Source organism: Hyperolius riggenbachi, chromosome 6 (assembly GCF_040937935.1).
Source record: "Hyperolius riggenbachi isolate aHypRig1 chromosome 6, aHypRig1.pri, whole genome shotgun sequence".
Lineage (NCBI taxonomy): Eukaryota > Metazoa > Chordata > Amphibia > Anura > Hyperoliidae > Hyperolius > Hyperolius riggenbachi.
Window position 1 is genome coordinate 343,968,513 of NC_090651.1, and position 13,136 is coordinate 343,981,648.

The 13,136-nt window shown below is 44.7% G+C and overlaps 1 protein-coding gene across 2 annotated transcripts in view; it reads left to right on the forward strand.

The window, feature by feature from the left end:
* Nucleotides 1-10,061, forward strand: part of USF2 (upstream transcription factor 2, c-fos interacting) — a 75,248-nt gene extending 65,187 nt beyond the window's left edge. The window contains exons 6-10 of one of the 2 annotated variants that reach the window (XM_068241528.1): nucleotides 51-138; nucleotides 1,356-1,414; nucleotides 4,601-4,695; nucleotides 4,787-4,918; nucleotides 9,309-10,061. In XM_068241528.1, coding sequence (XP_068097629.1) covers nucleotides 51-138; nucleotides 1,356-1,414; nucleotides 4,601-4,695; nucleotides 4,787-4,918; nucleotides 9,309-9,398 — 464 coding nt within the window. In that variant the 3' untranslated portion in view covers nucleotides 9,399-10,061. Of the gene's footprint in view, nucleotides 1-50; nucleotides 139-1,355; nucleotides 1,415-4,600; nucleotides 4,696-4,765; nucleotides 4,919-9,308 lie in introns of both variants that reach the window. The other variant, XM_068241527.1, reaches the window with a different exon arrangement.
* The last annotated feature ends 3,075 nt before the right edge of the window (nucleotides 10,062-13,136 follow it).

A 13,136-nucleotide genomic window follows, 5' to 3' on the forward strand; every position in this document is an offset into this window, starting at 1 on the left:
GATCTGGTGTTACCAGCATTTACATTGCGTTTTATTTTTTCTGTCAACAGGGCAGTTTTATGTCATGATGACCCCGCAAGATGTTATTCCCACGGCAACGCAGAGGACTATCGCCCCGCGCACGCACCCCTACTCCCCGTATGTACCAGTCTGACTCTACTGCACTGCAATCCTGCAGCCTCCTGTGGCTGGTGGTGGGATTACACTCTTCTCCAGCCCGCCTTCTACAATAATCATGGTCTTTGGCTCTGCCAAGAAACGGGATGTAAACATCCATTCCTCCAGCCACAGGGGGCGCCCTTGAATGTTTTGTTGTTATCTTGTGGTGTACAGCTTGTCACAGAATTTTCTTTATGTTGCTTCTTTATATTTATAACCCCATAATCCCTCCTTCTAGTTGTGAGTAATCCTAGTTCAGATGACCATTCCTTATAATAATAATAATCATCATCATCATCCTAACATTTGTATAGTTTAAGACAAAAGGCTTGTCGGACTTAAAACGCTCGATAGCTGCAGCCATTAAAGTAAACCTGAGACAGCGAGGGAGAAAAAAATATATACATACCTGGGGCTTCCTCCAGCCCGATCGCTCCCTCGCTGTCCTCCGCCTGCATTGTCTGCTATTGGCGGTCTGGGGCATTCTGTGCATGCCCGTTGCCGGAAGCATTCTGCGATGGGAGCCCCCGGTATGTGTATTTTTTTTCTTTCTTCCATCTCAGGTACGCTTTAAAGGGAACCTAAACTGAGAATGATCTGGATTTTTCCTTTTAAAATAATACCAGTTGCCCGACTCTCCTGCTGATCCTGTGTCTCTAATACTTTTAGCCACAGCCCCTCAACAAGCATTTCGATCAGTTACTCTGACTGAAATCAGACTGGATTCGCTGCATGTTTGTTTCAGGTGTGTGATTCAGCCACTACTGCAGCCTAAGAGATCAGCAGGACTGCCAGGCAACTGGTATTGTTTAAAAGGAAACATCCATATCCCTCTCAGTTTAGGTTCCCTATAAGGGCACGCACAAGAGGCCACCATATAGTGTTAGGTAGTTTTGCCCATGGATGCCTTTCTGAATAGGTACTGACCCTAGCCAGTATTCGAACCCTGGTCTCCAATGTCAAAGGCAGAGCCCTTAACCAGTGCACTATCCAGCCACTTCCCTTAAACTGAGGTCCTCCCTTCCCCCTGGTAACACTATGGCTTCTATGCACCCTTTCCTGAATCTCTTTTTTGTGAGTTGGTGCCCTGAGCTGAACAGCCTGTTCATAGTGCGGTGTCACATGTGAGAAATCATCCTCTCTTACTGTTATACTGTTTTATGATGACTTTTTTTTTTTTCCTCCCCTCTATTTAGTAAGATGGATGGAGTCAGAACTCCACGGGATGAGCGGCGTAGAGCGCAGCATAATGAGGGTGAGTGATGTAAGATTAATGCCCACAATGCCATGTGCACGACTGTCATCTGTCACTCCCCTGAGCAGTTTGTGTGCACTACTCATGATATAACCACAATGCATTGTGCATGTCATAGGTCACGGTGTCCAGGCTGAGATCCAATGCCCTGTAATGGAACGAAACGTAGTATGCTTTTTGGGGGAGCGCCATTGTTTACATACGGGGAGCTGCTCCTGTAGACCCTCATCCCTGTGAAGGTAGCCATCACCGTCCACAGCTGGCCACACCTGTGTAGCACGCTCCTGGCTGCAATGCATGCTGGGAGATGTATGCCAGGAGCTGTAGTGTGTAGATGTGTGTACTGCTCCTGCGGTGGAGATGCAGAGGCTACAGCTTTGAAGTGCAGCCAGCTGCGGGTGGTGGCAGCTACCTCCACAGGGACGGGGCTACAGGGTGTACGTGTCTTTTTGTCTTTTGGCCGCCCGGTCGGTTGGGAGCATGGTGAGCCGAATGACTGCTCACCCTGCTGCTGCTGCTGAGATACCGGACGGTGTTTTTTGTGCACACAGGTTTGATTTAAGAATTTAACTTGTTTAAAGAGAACCTGTACTGAGTAAAATTATTTAAAATAAACACATGAGGTAACTTCAAATGAACGTTACATAGTTACCTTGCCATCCGTTCCTCTCAGAAGCTCACCATTTTCTTCTGACAGTGAAATACATCAGTTGCTGTCAGTTACAGCTGAGAGGAGAACTGATGTGTCCATGTTTCCCTATGGCTCAAGTGGCGATGTTACAGTTTAACAGTGTGCTGACCAGGAAGCTGTTAGTTGGTAATAGCCATTTTCAAAATGGAGGACGATGAATTCCACTGATTACAGTGGACAAATGGGATGCAAGAGAGGAGAAAGAGATTGAGGAGTAGACTACACAGGAGGTAAGTATGAGTTGTGTATGTTTATTTTGACTTTTAATTTTCAGTTCAGGTTTTCTTTAACTAGAGGGAAAGGTCTGTTTTAGTAAAGAGGGGGGGGGGGGGGGAGGACAGGGGTTCATGATGAAAATCTAACCTAGCCTGGAGTTTGTGCAGGAGAAGAATGAGCCATTGTTCGACTTCACTTTGCTCCGAAATGGTTCGTTACTGGGTCATCATTGCAGCTGCAGACTGAAAGTTAAAGAGAATGTAAAATAACTTTAAAGGGGTACGATGGCGACAAATTGTAAAATGTAAAATATGTGCATAGACAAATAAGGGTGTTTTTTCCAGAGTAAAGTGAGCCATAAATGACTTTTCTCCTATGCTGCGGTCACTTACAGTAGGTAGTAGATTTCTGACAGAAGCGACAGGTTTTGGGCTAGTCCATCTCTTCATAGGGGATTCTCAGCAAGGCTTTTATTCTTTATAAAGATATTCCCTAAAAAGGATTTAAACAATGATGCTGGCCAGCTTCCCTGCTCGCTGCACAGTTTTTTGGCAGTTGGACAGAGCAACTGCCATTCACTAAGTGCTTTTGAAAATAAATAAATCCCTGAGAATCCCCTATGAAAAGATGGAGTAGTCCAAAACCTGTCACTTCTGTCAGATTTCTTCTACCTACTGTAAGTAACAGCAACATAGGAGAAAAGTAATTTTTAGCTCATTGTACTTTCGAAAAAATTTACTTATTTGTATATGTTTGCATATATTTTACAATTTTTCGCCATAGTGCCCCTTTAAATTAGGAGATGGTTTGAATATCTCTGATATGTTTCCTTGTAAAGGTAACCTTAAGTGAGAGGGATACAGAGGCTGCCATGCTTATTTAACCACTTTACCCCACGCGTACAAATTTCTCCATCCCTTTTTCCATCCTTTCACCACCAGGGACAGAGAAATCCGTACTTTCCGCTCTAACGCGCACTCCCGCTCGTAAACACGCCGCCGGTCGCTCGCCCGGAGATCAATGAACGGGAAAATCCATTCCCGTTCGTTGATCTAAGCCCTGCAGTAATCCGCTGCTTCTCCGATAAGCAGCGCGATCATTGTGAAAAAAAAAAAACTTGCCCAGCCTCCTAGTACTTCCTGCAAGCGTCCGGTCGCATTAAACAAAAAGTTACTGTTGCCATCTTGTGGCCAAATAGTAAAACTACACCCAAAAGCATTTTTCACTTACAAATTCGGTTTGCACAAAAAAATTAACTCCTTACCTCCCACACTCCCCAGTTGTTGTTTTTTTTTTTATGTAATTAAAAAAAAAATTACAATAAATAAAAAATACATAAATAGTTACTTTAGGGACTGAACTTTTTAAATATTTATGTCAAGAGGGTATAACACTGTTACTTTATAAACTATGGCCTTGTAATTAGGTATGGACCCAACTGAACTGAAAAAAATGCACCTTTATTTCCAATTAAAATATTGTCGCCAAACATTGTGATAGGGACATAATTTAAACTGTTTTATAACCGGGACAAATGGGCAAATGCATTTCATGGGTTTTAATTACAGTAGCATGCATTATTTAAAAACGATAAAGGCCGAAAACTGAAAAATAATAAAAAAAAAAAATCCCACATTTTTCCTATTTTCCCATTAAAACACATTTAGAATAAAATAATTCTTGTCATAATGTCCCACCCAAAGAAAGCCTAATTGGTAGCGAAAAAACCAAGATATAGTTCATTTCATTGTGATAAGTAATAATAAAGTTATAGACGAATGAATGGAAGGAGCGCTGAAAGGTGAAAATTGCTCTGGTGGTCAAGGGGTAAAAGCCCTCAGTGGTGATACTCTGCTTCGAATACTTGTATCCATATACCCTACACAAGCATATGCATATCAGGTGTTTTTGACAAAAACCTGCCAAGATTAGCTGCAGGCTGGTTTCAGGTGTGTGATTCAGAGGCTACTGAAACCAGTAAGATCAGCAGGATGCCAGGCAACTGGTATTGTTTAAAAGGAAATATATGCGGCAGCCTCCATATCGCTCTCATTTCTGGTTCCCTTTTAAGGCGAGCTTTTCTTGGAAGTTTGCTAATTATGTACTGTTTACCATGGTGGGCGGGGATATAAAATGGGTAGATTTGAGCAGGTTTGCTTTAGCTCCCTCTATTTGGGTACAGGCACCCATTGAGTTTACCAGCTGCATGGGAGTGTTTGTTATACATGGTGCTCTCAGCATCCCGCTGGTCACCTCTGACTCTCCTTCCTTCCTTGCAGTGGAGAGAAGACGAAGAGACAAGATCAACAATTGGATCGTCCAGCTGTCCAAAATCATTCCAGATTGCAACACAGAGAGCAGCAAAACCGGAGCAGTAAGAACGGTTTCTCTTGGTGACTTCTACATTCCAGTGATGTTCTAGAATCATATTCAATTGCCTAAAGTCTTCTGATTTATTTTCGCAGCAGAGCAAAGGGGGGATCCTCTCCAAAGCCTGTGACTATATCCGCGAGCTGCGGCAGACCAACCAACGCATGCAGGAGACCTTCAAGGAAGTGGAGAGGCTGCAGATGGACAACGAGCTGCTGCGTCAGCAGGTCCGTCCCACACCGTGCTCACTTGTTGTGTATTGCTGCTGGGGGGATGGGAGAGAAACCTCTGTCAGCCAATAGTATATCACCATTTGGGTTAATCAGTCGGATCGAAGCACTGAATTCAATCTAAAGCAGATCCTGGTATTTGGGTTAACTAACCCTTGTCGTCACCTCAGTGGGCTGCCTACCATGTAGCCTTCCAGCTCTCATATACTTCCTTCTTCCTGCGGTAGAGATGCATCCTTATTTCCTGTCACGTCACATTCAACAGGAAATGAGGGATCTTCTCCAGGTGGACAAAGGCGACTGGCCAATAGAGATGGTCGAAAAATCAAGATTTTAGATTCTACAGAAATTCCCATTTCCACCAGTTCCGATTACTGATTTAGCTGATTTCCGAGTAGTCTCTTTTTTTTTGGGGGGGGGGGTGTAACTTTTCCCTAATTGGCCAATTAGGCATTCCCTAATTGGTCAAAATACTTTTGAGTTGACTCTGCATTCTCGGATTGGTCCAATGCTTCTGAGCCCTGTGAGTGGCCTAAAATTACTGAGTTGCGGTATTTCCGCCGCAGAAATCAGATTTCCGATCGGAAACGCGGAATCCGAATGACCATCTCTACTGGCCAATAAGGCTTCATACTTCCAAATCTGATTTGATTTCCACTTGAATATGCTAACATTCTACTCCAGTTGTTTGCAGCAGAAAATGACTCATGGCTAGCCCTGCTCCTATGTAAACTATGTCCTGCTGCGTACAGGCTTTGGATCATTGTCACTACAAAACGGTTTGAGTGTTAGTTTATGAATTGGAAACACTGTACAATCCTGCTTAGAGTGAACCTGAGATTAGAGGATAGGAGAAATTTATACACACCTAGGGCTCCCTCCAGCCTGATCACTCCCTCGCCGCCGCGCTCCACCTTCTGGATCCTCGGTAAGGGCCCCTGTAAGTTCTGCCAGTCGGGGCTTACTGCCACGCACGTGTCGTGTGGGTTTAAATAACTAACCCCCAGCCCCACCCCCGTACCGCTTCTGTGGCCAGCCGCACTGCACATGTGCCAACTGCCGAACTTACGGGGAGCCCTTGCCGAGGATCCAGATGGCGGCGAGGGAGCGATCAGGCCAAAGGGGGATGGAGGAAGCCCCAGGTATGTATAAACAAAGAACCGAGAGCCCAATATAGTGTAGTATGCACTGGAATTGGTGAATAGAATGAAAAGTATAAATGTTATACTCACAAACCAGGGTTACCGCCAAGGCAACCACTGTAAGAGCAGGTGGGGAGAACAATCCTGTCCCCACTCGGGATTAAAACGTCGCTCTCTGCGGATAGAAGGAAAAATAGGGTATGTCACCCTTCCACCAAGGGTGGATTCTTGATGAGTAGGATAGTACAGAGGCGCCAGTAGGATAAAATACACTAAAATGTTTAAAAATTTTGGGAAGCGGTGGTGGACCAGCAAACCCCAAAAACAGACAACGGTACTGTCAGTTATGGTCAAAAAAAATAATTCTTTTAATCACATACTCCTAGTATAGGTTGCAACACGTTTCTCTGGGAAGGTGCCAAGCTCCGTTTGGACCCCGTGCTGTTGTTTGCTCCGGTTATTTACTGCCTGATGAAGCAGGATTTTGCCTGCGAACCGCGTTGCAACCTATACTAGGAGTATGTGATTAAAATAATTTTTTTTGACCATAACTGACAGTACCGTTGTCTGTTTTTGGGGTTTGCTGGTCCACCACCGCTTCCCAAAATTTTTAAACATTTTAGTGTATTTTATCCTACTGGCGCCTCTGTACTATCCTACTCACCAGGTATGTATACATCTCTTCTATCCTCTAATCTCAGGTTCACTTTAATGAAGAGGGAATTGGGAAGGTGAGCAAGAGTCTCCACGTTTAACGGTCAGGTGAGAGTATCTTAAAATATTGCTAAAATCGATACTCTGTCTTTTGAACTGGAAGTACTTATAAAGCGGTGATAATAAATATGAGATTCCATTAGATATACATTGTAGACAGCTTAGTAATCCGGCAAAGCTTTTCGCCTGTCTAAGTCATGGTAGATCAAAAGAAAAATGAAAGTAGTTTTAGCTGGACACACTTTTTATGTTCTGGATGGCGACTCATGCCTCTGCGGCCCACTCCCCCACCAGGGCCTTGTTTTGGGGTAAGTATAGCAGAACCACTGTCTTTGCTAACTGTGGGCATACACAAGTGTGTGGTTAGGAAAGGAGGTGCCGTATGGTCCAGAGGGGGGAGTAATGATGGTAGATATTTGTAATCCAAATTTAAACTAGCGCGGCTTGGGGGTTAACTTACCTATGCCTCCACTATTTCCTCCTTTCGGGTTTGAAGGAGGAAGTGGTGGAGTTACGTGGAACGCATTGGCTACAGGCGGCATAGGTAAGTTAACTCCCCCCTGCTGTGGGCAGCACTAACTTGAATTTAGATTATGAGTAGCTACCATCACTAGAGGGGAGAATCCGCTCCAACATGAGTAAAGCCTTTTACTTTCTGACTCCATATGCCTTAATGTTTCAAGTTCACGTATCACTCCAGTCCTTGCTTCTCCCATAAGGTAGATTCCGGTGCACTCACTATTACTTGACAGCAGCCCCGTTTCTATGGGCGTGCATATAGTGCAGCCGCCCGGTGCACCGGATTGATCGTCAGGAGGGGGGCGCAGCAGCAGGGGGAGCTGGCAAAGTGTATTTAAGACTCACCTGCCACGATCCCCTGCAGCCTCTACCTCCTTCCTGTCCCAGGCATCCGTCACGTTGGTAACAGCGCCCCCTGTGATGACGTGACCGCATGTCATCACAGGGGGCGCTGTTATCAATGTGACAGATGCCTGCTACAGGAAGGAGATAGAGAATGTGGTGGATCGCGGAAGGAAAGCGAGTTGTAACTACTCCTAACTGCTCCCCCCACTGCTGCGGGACACCTACTTATCTAACCCTTACTCGGGGCACCTACCTATGTAACCTATACTGGGGGCACCTACCTAACCTATACCGGGGGTACCTACCTATCTAACTTATACCCAGGGCACCTACCTATCTAACCTATACTCAGGTCACCTACCTGTCTAACCTACACTTGGGACACCTACCTATCTAACCTATACTCAGGGCACCTACCTATCTAACCTATACTGGGGGCAACCATACGGTCTACTCTATACTGGAGGCACCTACCTACCTACCTATCTAACCTATACTCAGGGCACCTACCTGTCTAACCTACACTTGGGACACCTACCTATCTAACCTACACTGGGTGCACCTACCTATCTAACCTATACTGGGGGCAACCATACGGTCTACTCTATACTGGAGGCACCTACCTAGCTAACCTTAGGGGGAGCTTACTGCCCTGCCTGACAGCACTATTAGGTGCCTGTCATGAACCCAGGCTGGGCACCCATTCACCTGCATTGCCTGTACAGCATCTTGTGGGCAACGCCTATCTCTGTTAACCACTCCCAGGGGTCAGATCTATGCAAACAGCCATTTGTCCATAGACCTGGCCCTAGGCAGTGTGGAGTAATGTCACTCATTACTGGACAGTCTCCACCATTGGGAGTGAGCTACAGGTATGTGGGCCTCCCACACCCAGACAGACAAGTATACCTGAAGTGAGGGGGATATGGAGGCTGACCTATTTATTTCCTTTTGAACTATGCAGATTGCCTGGCTGTCCTTCTGATCCCCTGCCCCTAATACTTTAAGCCATAGACCCTGAACAAACATATGCAAATCTGATGTTTCTGACTGAAGTCTGACTAGATTTAGCTGCATGCTTGTTTTAGGAGTCTGATACTGACACTGCTGATGCCAAAGAGATACCAGGCAACTGTTATTGTTTAAAATGAGCTTTTTAGACCCTGAAAGCAGGAAAAAAAATCATACTGCATACCTCCCTGTGAACCAGCGCTGCTATTTTCCCTCCGTCCTCTGGGTGCCGCTGTACCCTTATAGTGAGATTGTAGCCTGTTGTCATGATGACAAACGGTGATCTCACCAGAGGGATCCAGAGCCTCCAAGGACCGGAAGAAGAATGGCTGCCAGGGTCTGGATCCCGATGGAGGTGAGTTGAAACGCCGTCACGCTACGTTGTCTCCAGTACCTCCCAGCGGCTACCCTGTGTCAGGCTTCTTTTTTCCACCCCAAACCTGATTCGGGGTTACCGCCGAGGAGGTTAAGCAACTTGGAAATGGACCAATCAGATTAATCTGTTGCATTTAATTGATCCATTTCCAAGCTGTAACTCTGAGCTTTCGTCACTGACCATAAGGTGACAACACGTAGGACGTGCCGGCCTGCATTTTCAGTGTCTTCGTGGTGCGTTCCAGCTGCCTCATTGCCCGTTTTCTTTGTCCCATTTGCAGATAGAGGAACAGAAGAATGAGAACACGCTCCTGAGAGCGCAGCTGCAGCAGCACGGCCTCGAGATCGTGGAGGAGAGCCAGAGGTCGTAGGCCGGTCACCACATCCGGCGTGGGGATTTTCTGTTTTCGTTTTTTTTTATTTAATAGGGAGTAATTTGCCACGAAAAAACTTGTATATTAGCACCCTTCCTTTTACCATTGCCAGCACCCCGCTTCTTCACCCTCCGCTCCCTTTAAATTTATTGTGTCAAAGCTCCTCCTCCAATCCTCACGAAGGACGTTGTGGACGCAAGACAGAATGTGCCGGCGGGGGGCGGAAAGGCAAGAGACAGCCATGGCGTCTCCCTGTAGGGAGAGCTCCGCCCTTCACCTCTAATGGACACTGCGAGGAAGGATCCGGCCTCTTCACTGCCAGCTCGGCCCCCAGGATGGCCCTCCATGGCACAGAGGGGTTAATAACATTGCATCGCTCAGTTTTTTTTTCTTTTTATAAATATATAAAAATATGAACCTACCTTTAGACTTTTAGCAATGAAAACCTAGATAAGATAACCTTCCTTCACCCCTTCAACTTACATTCTCTGTTTTCGTTTCCCTTTTTTATTTTTAAAGTCCGTTGTGACTGGAGTACGTGGAAGGATGGAAAAATTGCTGATAGTTTTAGACTAACTTCCAGGGAAATTATGTATTATAAGTTCATAGGAGATCTGGTGCACACGTGGCCAGAGGTACAAATTATACTTTCAGGCTTGAGATCTTGCTGTAATGTATTTTTTATTTTTTTTAATGGTAAAAGTTGAAAGCCCCAGAAGAATCTTAAAACCCAGCTAAAGCCGTGATTGAACAAGGCAAATTCTCAGCGAATAGAAACTGTGTACAGAAGCAAGGCGCAGAACGGAATGCTCGTTTCAAAGGCCTGAGGATGGATGCCAGACTAAATTACCCAGAATCCCCTGGATTACAGCAGAAGCCATGTCTCTACATGAGGAGATGGCACCTTGTCGTTGACAGGAAGTGGGTTTTAGGGTGCCCATTCATCACTTATTAACAGGAAGTGGGTGTTAGGGTGCCCACTTTAGATCATAATGAGATCATAATCATATTAGATCAGAGAGGGCTCTGTCTAGTGGCAGATCGAGAAATGTATGGGTACTTTATGCCCTCTTTGCTAAACCCTGAAGCAAAAAAAAAAAAGATCAATTGTATTTGTAGTACAGATAATGAATAGAACATTAGTAGTAAAGAAAAGGGTCTCCTATTTTTATTTTCAGTTATATAGCTTTAAAAAAAAATTTGCATGATACTGTCACAGTTGCAGTTTTAAAACCACACAATGTTTTTAAAACTATAAATCAAAGCAGAAATAATGAACCTTTGAACCTTCCTGCAGTAAAACCTTATCTCAAGCTGTCTCTCACTGTTTATTGGCTGTATGAGTGCTTCAGAAAACAGGACTGTATTCAAAGAGCTCAGATAAGCTCTTTTGCATAGATAACTGAAGGTTTTTTTTTTAACTCTTCCTGTACTGGAAAACATGTAACTCTTTTCTTTGCTGCTAAAGTTCTACTTCTTAGATGTACTACACATACAATTCATTATTTTAGAAGTTTATTTTCGCGTCAGGTTTGCTTTAAGCCTGTATGGATAGGTGCACAGCTGCAGCCTGAGCATCTACACAAATGATTTTTCAATGTTAACAATTCATTTCCAGGTAATAATACTTTATAATCCTCATATACTTTCAGAATTTGCCTTGTTTGGCATTTGGTTTAGATGGGCTTTAAAGTGTAACATTTTGTGAATGTGCCGTGTTCAGTATCCCCCTATTCATCAATGAATCAGGCGATTCTGCTTCTGTAACTGGATGAGACGCTGCAGCACAGTCCATTGTTTACATGCCGCACAGCAGGAAGTGGCTGGGAAGACAGGAAGGAGTAACTGCAGTATGGCAGCAGCAGGAAGTGTGCACAAATAAGGCTCTTGTGTAGATGCTGCATGTAAGCAATAGAGGGCGCTATAGCATCCCATGCATGATCGATATTTCAGTGTGATTGCACCATTGATTTGAGGGGAGAATTTGAATACCTTTTGCAAAATGACTTTCTACTGTTGCACTTACACACTTTTGTAATGAAATGAATATGGAGGCTGTCATGACTCACCAGATACTGCTAATTTCCTGGCTGTAATGCTTATCTACTGTGTAAGAGTTACAGAGATATGTGATTGGCTCCTTGTAAATGGCCTGATCATCACAGAGCAATGTGATTGGCTCCTTGTAAATGGCCTGATCATCACAGAGCAATGTGATTGGCTCCCTGTAAATGGCCCTGATCATCACAGAGCAATGTGATTGGCTCCTTGTAAATGGCCTGATCATCACAGAGCAATGTGATTGGCTCCTTGTAAATGGCCTGATCATCACAGAGCAATGTGATTGGCTCCCTGTAAATGGCCCTGATCATCACAGAGCAATGTGATTGGCTCCTTGTAAATGGCCTGGTTATCTGTTGGGACAAGTATGCAGGAAACTTGTGGAACATGAACACCTGACTTGCTTTCACTGAAAGTATTATAGTAGAGCAGCAAGCATTCCAGCCATGCTCTAGCAGTTTGCAGGGCTCAGTGATGGCAGCATCCACATTTCCTATAACAGGTTTGTTCTAAGCTCCAGCTCAGACATACACACTTTTTTTTTCCTAAATTCAATGGAAAGCGGGGAGAAAAAAAATCAAAACAAAATACAGATATGTAAGGAAAGGAAAGGCTCTGGGTCCTATAAAGCTTTCCCGCTCCTCTCCCGGTTCCAGCACTGGCTCCCCCTGCAGCAGTATGCGACCGATCGGTCAAATACTACTCTGTGCTGCCACAGGAAGCTCTAGGAGCTTGCATGCTCTAAGATGGGCGGCTCTGTACTGTGCTAGGGTGCTCTCTTGGGCGTTCACACATGTGCAGTACAGCACAGCCATCTTCAGGAGCACTCGAGCACCAGAAGCCTCCCACGGTGGGGGATTCAAACGGATTAGTCAGCACTGGAACAAGTGGGCCGTAGGAGGAATGGGAAGGCTCTTGGACCCAGAGCCCTTACTCTCCTTATGTAAGTCTGTTTTTGTTTTCCCCTACTTCCCATTAGCTTTAAAGGATACTTGAAGTGACGTGACATGAGATAGACGTGTGTATGTACAATGCCTAACACACAAATAACTATGCTGTGTTCCTTTGTTTTCTTTCTCTACCTAAAAGAGTTAAATATCAGGTATGTAAGTGGCTGACTCAGTCCTGACTCAGACAGGAAGTGACTACATTGTGACCCTCACTGATAAGAAATTCCCCTTTTTATCTCTTTCCTGCTCTCAGAAGCCATTTTCTGCTAGGAAAGTGTTTTATCGTTGGACTTTCTTATCATTGAGGGTCACACTGTACTCCCTGTCTGAGTCAGCCACTTACATACCTGATATTTAACTCTTTTAGGTAGAGAAAGAAAACAAGGAGCACAGCATAGTTATTTTTGTGCTAGGCACTGTACATACCTATGACTATCTCATCATGTCATATGTCACTTCAGGTATCCTTTAAAAGTTGTAGATACAGTACTGAAGGGCTATAACCATCTGCCAGATAGTTTTGCTGGTCTTTGCCTTCCACCTTGGCGAATGCTGGCTGATTTTTGCTTTTGGTAAACCTAGTGCTGTGTTCTGAGGTATGGAAGGGAGAGGGATTAGGACTGGATAGAAGAGTACATTTCAACAGATAACAAAAAAATCCTAATTCGAAAGTTTGGGGTCATTTGAATAGAGGCATGGATGGCAATAACACTGATGCTTTTTT